This window comes from Schistocerca serialis, chromosome 5 (genome assembly GCF_023864345.2).
Source record: "Schistocerca serialis cubense isolate TAMUIC-IGC-003099 chromosome 5, iqSchSeri2.2, whole genome shotgun sequence".
Lineage (NCBI taxonomy): Eukaryota > Metazoa > Arthropoda > Insecta > Orthoptera > Acrididae > Schistocerca > Schistocerca serialis.
The window spans coordinates 550,119,020-550,131,137 of NC_064642.1; the positions used below are offsets into that span (position 1 = coordinate 550,119,020).

Below are 12,118 nucleotides of genomic sequence, written 5' to 3' on the forward strand. Positions count from 1 at the left end.
TAAATTGACCTGGTAAAAATACAAATGTTGGCTTGGTTCCTGCTTTCATGGGGTATGATAGCCCCAATTGAACAGCTCTGTTAGGAGGGTCAATATGGAGCTAGATCAGCTGCTTCAGGCAGCTACTTTGTCAGGCATAGGTTTGGTTCCTGTTGATGGTATTGATAGGTGGGGTTTTACAAGACATGGCCTGCATCTCTATAGGAAAGGGAAGGGTAAATTGGCTGGGATGATAGCAGAATATTTAAGAGCGGGGGGGGGGGGGGGCACTGAAACTTATGGGAGTACTTCTTTTTAGGCTAAGATCAGTATCCAATCATCCAACATTGATTGAAATTAAGCTTAATGATAAACTCAGACAGGCAGGTTACTGGAGATGTTAAAATATTACAAGATTCTCATAACAGAACATTGAAAAATAATGTTAGTATGCCACAAGATTCTCATAAAAGCACAGTGAAAAATAATGTTAGTATATTGCATCAGAATATCAGAGGATTAAAAAAAAAAGTAGATGGGCTTCTTGCTTGTTTAGAAGATTTAGAAACTGAGGGTGGAATAGATGTACTATGCCTCTTTGAACATCGTATAGTCACAGGTACAGAAATGGTAAATGTAGGTTGATGTAAGCTTTCAGCGCATGTAAGTAGAGACACTATGGAGAGAGGAGTTACCATATATGTTAAAATCTGTCATAGTGTGAAAAATTTGGGACCCAAAAATTTCGTGTAGAACAACATATAGAAGCACGTGCATGTGAGCTTAAACAAAATAATGGTACTTTTATAACTGTAACTGTGTATAGATCCCCATTGGGAAATTTTCAACTATTTTTGAGAAACTCGGATTCTTTATTGTGCCATCTGTCAGACAGAGGGAAGAAAATTATTGTTTGTGGGGGTTTCCGTGTAGATTTTCTAAAAGAGTCAGAAAGCTTGACCTTGATGTATTATTTGTTTCTTTCAATTTGACATCAGTTATTGATTTTCCTACTCACGTGGTACAGGAAAGCAGCACACTGATAGGTAATGTTTTTGTAGACCAAGATAAATTTAATCAAATTAAAGCTTTTCCTGTGAAGAATGGTCTGTCTGATTTTAGGGAAAGCTTGCAACAGTTAGACTGGGATGAGGTGTACAGGGAACCTGATGCTAATTTAAAATTTAACTTATTTCATGATACCTTTGTGAGTATATTTGGAAACAGTTTCCCTAAGAAAACAGTGAAATGTGATTGTAAGAAACCATCTAAAAGTCCACAGCTTACTAAAGGGATAAAAATATCTGAAAACAGAAATGTATCTTATAGCTAGGAGGAGTAATGATCCAGAAACAGTGAAACAGTTTAAAAACTACTGCACTGTATTAAGAAAAGTTATTAAAAAGTCCAGAAGTACGTGCATTATGTCTGAGATTACCACATCTGATAATAAAATTAAAACAATTTGAAAAATTGTTAAAAGGGAAACAGCGCAACTGAGAGCACAGGAAGACTATTGCTGTCAGACTCAATGAAAAGTTTATTAACAGGAAGTCAGAAGCAGAACACATTTTTAATAATCATTTTCAAGTGTTGTAGAGAAAGTAGGATCCAGCTATTCATTAGAAAATGCAGGGCAATATATGGAAGAGGCAATACCTATGCAATTTGATAAAATTGAAATTCAACCCACTTCCCCTACTGAAATTAGGAAAATAATAAATTTACTCAAAAGTAAAAGCTCACATGGAATTGAAGGCATTTCCAACAGAGTACTAAAAGCTTGTTCCTGACAGATACACTATATGATCGAAAGTATCCGGATGCCTGGCTGAAAATGACTTAAAAGTTCATGATACCTCCACCGGTAATGCTGGAATTCAATATGGTGTTGGCCCACCCTTAGCCTTGATGACAACTTCCACTCCGCAGGCATACATTCAGTCAGTTGCTGAAAGGTTTCTTGGGGAATGGCAGCCCATTCTTAATGGAGTGCTGCACTGAAGAGAGGTATCGATGTCGGTTGGTGAGGCCTGGCACAAAGTTGGCGTTCCAAAACATACCAAAGGTGCTCTATAGGATTCAAGTCTGGACTCTGTGCAGGCCAGTCCATTACAGGAATGTTATTGTCGTGTAACCACTCTGCCACAGGCCGTGCATTATGAACAGGTGCTCGATCATGTTGAAAGACGCAATCGCCATCCCTGAATTGCTCTTCAACAGTGGGAAACAAGAAGGTGCTTACAACATCTATGTAGGCATGTGCTGTGATAGTACCATGCAAAAGAACAGGGGGTGCGAGCCTCCTCCATAAAAAACACGACCACACCATAACACCACCGCCTTCGAATTTTACTGTTGGTACTAACACGCTGGCAGATTACGTTCACCAGGCATTTGCCATTCTGACACCCTGTCGACGGATAATCACATTGTGTACCATGATTTGTCAGTCCACACAACACTTTTCCACTGTTCAGTCATCCATTGTTTACACTCCTTACACCAAGCGAGGCGTTGTTTGGCATTTACCGGCATGATGTGTGACTTATGAGCAGCCACTCGACCATGAAATCCAAGTTTTCTCACCTCCCACCTAACTGTCATAGTACTTGCAGTTTGGAATTCCTGTGCGATGGTCTGGATAGATGTCCGCCTATTACACATTACAACTCTCTTCAACTGTTAGCGTTCTCTGTCAGTCAACAGACAAGGTCGGCCTGTATGCTTTTGTGCTGTTCATGTCCTTTCACATTTCCACTTCACTATCATATTGGGAACAGTGAACCTAGGGATGTTTAGGAGTATGGAGAAATCATGTACAGAGGTATGACACCAGTGACTCCCAATTGCCTGACTATGTTCAAAGTCCACGAGTTCTGAGAAGCGATCCACACTGCTCTCTCACGATGTCTAATGACTACTGATGTCGCTGATATGGAGTACCTGGCTGTAAGTGGCAGCTCAATGCGTGTAATATGAAAAATGTATGTTTTTGGAGGTGTCAGGATATTTTTGATCACATAGTGTAAGTAGGATCCTCAGCCACGTATGTAATAGATCCCTGCAACAGGGGATTTTTCCAGATAGACTGAAATACGCTATTGTTAAACTATTGCATAAAAAATGGGATAGGTTTGATGCTAACAACTACCACCCAATCTAACATCTGACAGCTTTATCCAAAACTCTTGAAAAAGTAATGTATTCAAGAGTAGCATGACATATTTGTAAAAATGAAGTACTAACAAATGTCAGTTTGGTTTTCAGAAAGGCTTTTCAACAGAAAATGCTATATATGCTTTCACTGACCAAATATTAAATGCAATGAATAACTGAGCATCACCCATTGGGATATTTTGTGATCTCTCAAAGGCTTTTGATTGTATGAATCATGAAATTCTTCTAGATAAGTTTAAGTATTGTGGTATGAGTGGGACAAGGCAGAGACGGTTTAGTTCATATTTAACTGGAAGATTGCAGAAGGTTCAAATTAACGGTACAGATAGCCTGCAAATATCAGCAGAGTCCTTTCACTGGGGAGGTATCAAGAATGGTATCCCACAGGGACATTTGGTATTTTCTGTGACCTATCTAAGGCATTTGACTGTGTGAATCACCATATTTTTCTAGATAAACTGATGTTTATGGAATTGATAATGTCTCATCTAACCAAAAGAATGCAGAAAGTTGTTCTTAGTAATTCAAGCATTATAACTGTTGGAGCTGCTTCAGACTGAGGAGAAAACATGTCTAGGATACCCCAAGGTTCAACCCTAGGTATGCCATTGTTCCCCATATATGTAAACAATCTTCCTCTAGTATACAAGAAGTAGAAATGGTTCTGGCTGCAGATAATATTAGTATTGTAATCAATCCAAGCATACATAACAGCAACAGAAGAAATGGTCAACAGTGTTTTTAAAAGTGTCATTGACTGATTTTCTGCAAGTGTTCTCACTCTCAGTTTTAAAAATACACAACATGTAGAGCTACTTAGCAGTGGAAGGTGTAACACATGGGGAGAAAATAATAAATAGTGTGGAAATTCAAAAATTTTAGGTGCCCATGTTGATGATAATTTAAATTGGAAAAAGCACATTTTGAAACTCCTAAAACAACCTAGTCCAGCCCCATTTGCACTTAATAATCACTGTAAATCGTGATGAGAGACAAATCAGTAGGTTGACATAATTTGCTTATTTTCATTCAGTAATGTCATATGGAATAATGTTCTGAGGTAACTCATCGTTATAGAAGAAAGTCATCATTGCTTAAAAATGTGCTGTGAGAATAATATGTGGCGCTCTCCCATGGCCCTCTTGTAGACATCTGTTTAAGGAATGGGGCATTTTGACTACTGCTTCACGATATATTTTTATTCCATCATGAAGTTTGTTGTAAATATCCACTGCAGTTCAAATGGACTAATGATGTGCATAATTAGTACCAGAAGAAAAAATGACATTCATTATGCCATTAAGGTTGTCTTTAGCTCAAAAATGGGTACACAATGCTACAAGTAAAATTTTTGACCACTTACCTAGTGATATAAAACGTCTGACAAAAAGCAAAGTAAAATTTGAAAAAAAAAAAAAAAACTGAAAAAGTTTCTGCTTGGACAACTCTTCCTATTCTGTAGAGGAATTTCTATTATTGTAATGTGTCAAAGTTGATGGTTAGGAATTAGTAACTCCAATTTTTATATTAAAAATATAAATAAATAATTTAAAGGATGGGCTAGTGGGGAATAGAGATGATGTATTCAGTGCAGCAGATAAAAAACTCAAATCCATCAAGGTAGACATTAAAGCTACATGTGAGATTGTTTGAGCAAGACTCAATATCAGGGGTGGGCATAAACTTACAACTGGATCCTTCTTTTGATCAACAGACTCACCCCTAGATGTAACTGAAGCTCCTAGAGGAAATCTGAGCTTGCTGGTACATATGTTCCCCAATCATGTTGTCTTCAGTGCAGAAAATTTTGGTGAGCCAACAATTGATTGGGATAGTTAAATTTTCTAAATGGTGCATGTAATAAGTCTTCCTTTGAAACAATACTACATACATTCCCTCAAAACTACTTAGAACAGATAGATTAGGTATCCGCTTATAATGGAAATGTGTTAGATATAATGCCGCTAAATAGCCCTGATATCTTACAAGATGTTCATGTTGAAAATAGTATCTATGGTCATGAAGCAGTTGCAACAACAGTGATGATCAAAGCACAAACAGCAACTGTAATAAATAGGAAGATTTACAGGTTCAGCAAACTAAATAAAGACACAGTAGTGTCGTACCTCAAGGAGAAACTTGAAGATGTTAACACACCTTTAAGTGATTGCTTATATAGTGCCACAACAGTTGCTCACAATTTGAGAATGTTTTTCATACGCTTTATCTTTACACATTTCTTTTGCTAACTTGGTCCTCAATATATTTCTAATGATTCATAACATCAGAGTATGTTAGCACATTTTTTGCAATATGCATCTTTTGGTATAAAAAGTTCATATTAATATTACAGAAAGCACACTGAATCAGTACATCAAATGGTCAGCCATCTGCAAGAAAATATTTTGAAAATGGTTTGTCCATAATACTGATCTGTTGAAAGAATAAAAAGGTCTTTCATTTGTAATTTGTGTACACTATCATGTAAATAATTTGTAAAGTGACATTGAAGTAGATGTATATGGATTTGACACACCAGAGGGCATACATGTATGATCTTGTTTTGACCCATTACAGGTGGACAAGATATTTTAATAAGATATATATGTATTTTAAACATCTCTACAGTTTTATTGAAAATATTGGTGTTTCATTAAAACATATTTATGGAAAAGACAATTCTGTTGGTACATAACCAATTCAAAACTACTTGTCATTCCATTCAACAGTCTGGTTAGCACTAACATCATTAATATTATTTTGCACTGTTTTTTTGACAAAATATTTTTGACTCTGTAATTCTGTGTTTTATTTACTTTAAATTTCTGTATGAGCTATTGTCTTCCACTGTACGAACAACTACTCTGTATTATAAACATATTCAATAAAGAGAGCACTGATGACATCCACTGCAAACATGGAGCTTAACTGCGTAAGTTTTTGTTAACAGATGGCTCAGTTTGGCATGTCCTTGACTATGAACACTGATGTTTGAAGTTATATTTTGTGCAAAATTGTTAACGCTTTTGTGGCCACTTGTTGACAAACTGCCTGTTTGCTTCTGTCTTGGGTTCTGCGGACAATGTTCGTCTGATGATTTTTCAAACATGATTATCAGTCCACTGGACTTTAGTCTTATCGTGCAAAACTCAATGTTGTCCATTGAAAACTGATAGTTGAGGTTTAACTTTGTGTGTTTTATTTTAGCACTTGAAGATGGTCACTTAGTGATTGAAATCAATATGCAAAATAAAAAATGGTTTTAAATCTATATGACCTGTACTGGAGTTTCCCTTGTTTGCAATACTAATAAAAATACATGAGTGTAAAACTTTGTGAGGATATGAAATGGAATGGTCACATGCGTTCATTTGTAGATAGAGTGTGTGGCAGACTTCTTTTCTTTGGTAGGATTTTGAGATACTGATTGAAGTACAGAGGAGACTACTTACAAAATTCTTGTGTGACCCATCCTTGAATATTGCTCAATTGTATAGGACCCATACCAAATATGAGTAACAGATGATATTGAAGGAAAATTAAATCCTCGCTGGCTAGTGCTAAACTTTAAGAGACGAAATGTGTAGTTTTGCTGACAGACATGTATGAAATTAAAAGTGACACATTATCCTAGCTTTTGTACTAGTAGTTCCTTCCTTGGGGAGAAGAGAGAGACAGGTTAAATAACGTTATAAGGAAAAGGCAAGTCACTAAAACCCCAGAATGAGAGGACACCCCCCCCCCCCCAACCCATGCCCTGTAGTGAATGAGTAGATTAACATTTATCATAATTTGTTGTTAAGGTACTTACAGAAGTAGCCTCCAGTGGCAGCTTGTGCTTATTAATATGGAACTTGTTCCACTTCCACAAAGCTCTCCTTCATGTGGGTATTTGTGGAACATGATGTGTGAATGAATGAATGAAAATGTAAGTACATTTAATATGTAACTGTTAATATTTTCTTTGCTAGCAGATTGGCTGTTTTATTTTCCAAAATCAGAGTAGCAAAGAAAAAGAAAAATGAAATAAAGGAAAGAGGAGAAGAACAAAAAGGAGAATAAAGAAAGGCAAATGCAATGTGGAAAAATGAGAGCTAAGCTTACGGGTAGAGAAAAAACTGCAAAGTACACAGGCTAAATGAGTTTCACCATAATGCATTTACTCTTCTGTAACAACCTTTCTAATGTACACTTTCTTGTCACACTTTATGTAGTACTGCAGATTTTGAGTACTGGTGATGGAAGAAATTTTCATCACCAGTATATAGCCAGCAAGGGAAAGAGATGTGTGGTGTTTTGCTGATGTCTTTGATTAAATTACAAATGTTTCCATGGGGTCTCATGGAGAAAGAGTATTTGGCAGTGTAACTGTGAGTAATCCATTGGTTGGAAACATTAAGGTTGGAGGTCCACTTAGCACTATGTGCTGTCTGTCTGTTTATTCCATTTCTAATGACCTCTTTAAACTCGAATCTTTCTTCTCTTTTCTCTGCCTCATTGTCAACAAAATGAACAAATTATAACACTTCTCATATACTTCATATTTCATTAATGAAAGGTATTAGTGTGTGTGGAGGAAAAAAAATCTCTTTGTCTAGACTGCATAACGTATCCCTTCGGCACTCCAGGCTGTAAAGCCATATAAGTTTACTTTGCCTTATCATTAAATAGCATAAGATTCTCCGTGTGTGTGTGTGTGTGTGTGTGTGTAAAAAATACTTTGAACTTGCTATTTACTGTTACCTGTATATTTTTTTATTTATTTAGGGGGAATATGTGATATTGTGGAACAGCTTAAGGAAGGTGCACGGAAACAGGAGATACCATATGTGTTTGCCCTACAAAGGAGGTCACTTGGGAAAATCACATTCAAAAAAGTCCCTGTGAGTTGCATTGGTATCATTAACTATGATGGAACTGAGGTAAAGAAGAGTTTTCAGAAAGTATTTTTTCATTTTGATTTTGTGTATTTATTATGAATAGGTATCGCTTACTTCAAACTTTTATTTTTTTTATCTATATCAGCAATAACTTTTATGTATAACAAATTTATCAGTTATGCTTAACCAATAAACTTCATGTTTTTTACTATTGCTTCCCTCTGCCATGCACTTCACAGCACTTTGCAGAGCATAGATGTATATGTATTTGTCTTTTGTGATTTCTATCTGCTTAAAGCTTTTTAGCAATTTTCAACTAGTTTTTGTTTATTTCCCAAGTCTATTATCTGTACTATCAAAGGAGATAAGAAAGTATGAAAATGAAAGTTCACAATACAGACAGTGTGACTTTGGCTTTCTCTTAATTTTTTTCCATTATGGATTCATTTACAGTTGTTCTAAAGGAATTATTAAGTTTCAATATGATATCAAATTTTAGGAGTAGGTGTGTCATTTGTAATTATTATTTACTTTGACGGCTGTGTACATTTACCCACTCAGTGCCTAAGAAACGAGAAACAAAACTGCATGGCAAGCAACATGATATTTATTAATTTTATCTCTTTTCAAGAATGTGTAGCGTTCTACAAATCTAAAGTAATTATTTATCCATTTTATATTTCTCTCTGTCTGTCTTCACTTTGTTACTTCTCTTGAGAAAGAGGATTTTGCTTAGGGTTTATGAGAGATATTCCATGGCAGTATTACTGTTCTGGGAAATGAAGGAACATACCAGAACCACTTTTTGCTGTTGACATTACGTTATTTGTCTTTTGTGCAGATAAACTTCAACAAATAAACAGTGACGTAATAGTGTAAGTTTGAAAATCAATATGAATGAGGAGACGATGCAAAAAGGTGTTAAAGGAGATACAGTATTTTTTTAATGCTTTGCACAAACTTAGGATGAACAAATCACCTGGCACTAATGAAATGCCAGTGTAATTCCAAAGGACAGAACAAGATCTCAAATGAAATTTATATAATTGGGGGAAAGAACATAATTATTGCAATTCCAAAGAGAGCAGGAGCAGATATATGTGAAAATTATCATCTGATCAACCTAGTATCAAATGCATCCAAGGGGCCCCATACCTTGGGACAATTGTGGGGGGGGGGGGGGGGGGGGCTATTCCCTCCCACCTTGATGGGAAAGGAAAAATTAAAGGGCTTACTGCAAAAATGCGTTAACTGTATTTTATGAAGTATTGAGAGAACTGAACTTTTAATTTCGTTTTCAAGCCACAAATAATTCTGTCATCACAGGGATTGTCTACAGCAGTAATTAATTAATGATGCTTTTTTTTTTTTATAAAAGCTTGATGCACAACTGGCTAGTTAATGGATTTTTTTAAACAATCAACAGAAAAAAACAAATATTGCTGTGTTTATGTGGTTTTGGCAGATATCATTCAAATTATTTATCGACTTGAGAACAGTTATATTAAAAACACATCATTAAAGAACTGGAATCAGTATAACCAGTCATTTTACTGGTTCATTAAATGATTATAAAACACTAAAGAAGTTATGTTTTCCTGCACTTTATACATCTGCGTCACTGCTATCACTGTCTTCTATACAAGGTTCAGGAACTTTGCTGGTGGCTGCAGTTGAAGTAGGGAGAGACTTATACCAGTGTGAAATCTCTCAGGAATGTACCTCTTTTTGCATAACTGTGTCAGGTATTTCTTTTTCTTTCCACTTATTGGAAGAATTTTAGGATGAAGATCTTGTAAGTCAATATTTTTCATATTTAAATATGAATGTGTGTACTTCCTTATAATGTTATGAATGACTGTATCTGTACTCTTATCACACCTGACTTGCGTTTTTGGCAGCAAAAACATTTCACTTTTAGCCAGTTAACTTTATTTCCCAAACTGTCAGTACTTCTGTTTTTAATGATAGATGCAGAAAGTTTAGATAAATCCTTGGATTCTGCATGTTTCAATTCATGTACTGCATAAGGTGAATGTTGTGACTCGCCGATCTTTCAAAGTGCCGCTGCGCAGTTACGCGTGTCCTCTACATGCTGCGCTGTCTCCCAGCCATGCAGCAGCTGCGTCACCTAAGCGGCCAGCCAGCCAGCAGCCGCTAGACTTGGACTCAGTTCTGATTTCACTGTTACAGCGTACACACGTTTTACTTTGTTTACTTGATCTGTGACTTGCATGTATTGTGTCGTCCTTGAAATATATTTGTTTAACTTGACGTTATAACAATTGGTGATGAGGTAGTGGACTTTTCTTTTTCGTCATTCACCCACGGGTTTCCATGGCTATTTTAGAGCAACTATTGCAAGGTCTCATTGAACAGCAAATGCTTCTCACACATACGATTCGTGATTTCCTCACGGCATCCAATGCGGGGCGTCTCTCATCGTTGTTGCTCCCTCCTTTCCCTCCTTACGACGAGATGGCGGAAGACTGGTCTGATTACGAAAAACATCTTCGACAGCACTTCTTAGCATTTCATGTTGCGGATGACCAAACATGTAAGTCTCTGTTCCTTTCATGGATTTCACCTCAAATGTATCAGTTGTTGTCGCAATTGGATCCTTTGAAAGATCCTACGTCTTTGTCCTTTGCTGAAATGTGCTCACTTCTGTTCGTATATTTTCAGGAGCATATGCATGTAGTAGCCTCTCGTGTTGCCTTTTATCGTTGTCAAAAACAACCGAATCAATCCTATCACGCTTGGGCTGCTGAACTTCACGGCCTCAGTCCAAAGTGTCAATTTGTTACTGATGTTCACAAAGAATCCTATGCCGATTCCATGGTACGGGATGCTATTATCCGGTCGGTGCCCGACAAAGAAGTTAGGCAACGTGCCCTTCAGTTGGCAAATCCGACTCTACATGAAGTCCTATCCATCGCTCAGTCTTTTGACCTTTCGCACGCTGCTGGAGTGGAAATAGAGGCAGGGGGTGACGTCGGGGACTTACAACCTCTGTGCACTGTTGACGAAGCATGTGGCGTGTCCCCGCCTGCTGACGTGGCCGCAGTGCGCTCCCAAGCACAGCCTCGGCCTAACTATAAACAAACCTCTAAGAAACTGCAGCAAAACCCACGGCAACTTCCTTCATGTCCGCGGTGTTTTATGAAACATTCACGGGAGGATTGTCCCCAACGTTGGGCCGTATTTTACAAATGCAAAAAGAAGGATCATGTGTCCTCCATTTACAAATCCGACCGCATACCTGACATTCATGAACGTGACGCTGATTCTGCTTCTGTGTTGTCTGCCAATGGTAATTCTTCCCTTTCAGGGAAGTTATTCCTCACTGTCCAAATCCTTCGTCGGGACGTTCGCATGCAGGTGGATACTGGTTCTGCTGCCACTATCATCAATTCTCAGACGTATCTTCAGTTGGGTTCTCCAATCTTATCACCTGTCACTAGGCAATTACGGACGTACAATAAACAGAAGATTTCTCTCTTGGGACAATTAAATGCTGAGGTATCTTACAAATCCATCGTTCACACTGTTTCCATATTTGTGGTCGACCATAGTAATGTGAAGAGTCTTTTTGGTTTCGACGCCTTTTGCGTTTTTGGGTTCTCCATAGATGACTCTGTCAATATTGTCTCCGATGCTATTCCTTATGCTCAATTGGATTCCTTGTCAATGACATTTTCATCCCTTTTGTCTCCTGGGTTAGGCCGTGCAAACTACTTTGAAGCTCATATCACACTCAAACCCATTGCTCGGCCTAAGTTTTTTCGGGCTCAGCCCATTCCTGTGGCCCTTCATGATCGGGTCAAATGGGAGCTGGATCGTCTCACTGCTTCAGGAGTCTTGCTTCCTGTCACTTCCAGCGAGTGGTCCTCTCCTGTCGTTGTCGTTGCTAAGCCCAATGGTGATATTCGTCTCTGTGGCGATTTCAAAGCCACTGTAAATGCTCAATGCCTCATCGACACGTACCCTATGCCCCGACCTGAAGAATTGTTCACTAAACTTGCTGGAGGCCAGTATTTTTCTAAACTTGACTTGTCAGAAGCTTATCATCAACGTCC

The 12,118-nt window shown here is 37.6% G+C and overlaps 1 protein-coding gene across 3 annotated transcripts in view; it reads left to right on the forward strand.

Moving 5' to 3' along the window:
- The window catches only part of LOC126481080 (uro-adherence factor A), a 150,782-nt gene that overhangs the window by 128,281 nt on the left and 10,383 nt on the right, over positions 1 to 12,118 (forward strand). For all 3 annotated transcript variants that reach the window (XM_050104568.1, XM_050104567.1, XM_050104570.1), the window contains one exon: positions 7,927 to 8,081. In XM_050104568.1, the coding sequence (XP_049960525.1) occupies positions 7,927 to 8,081 (155 nt within the window). The remainder of the gene's footprint in view (positions 1 to 7,926; positions 8,082 to 12,118) is intronic.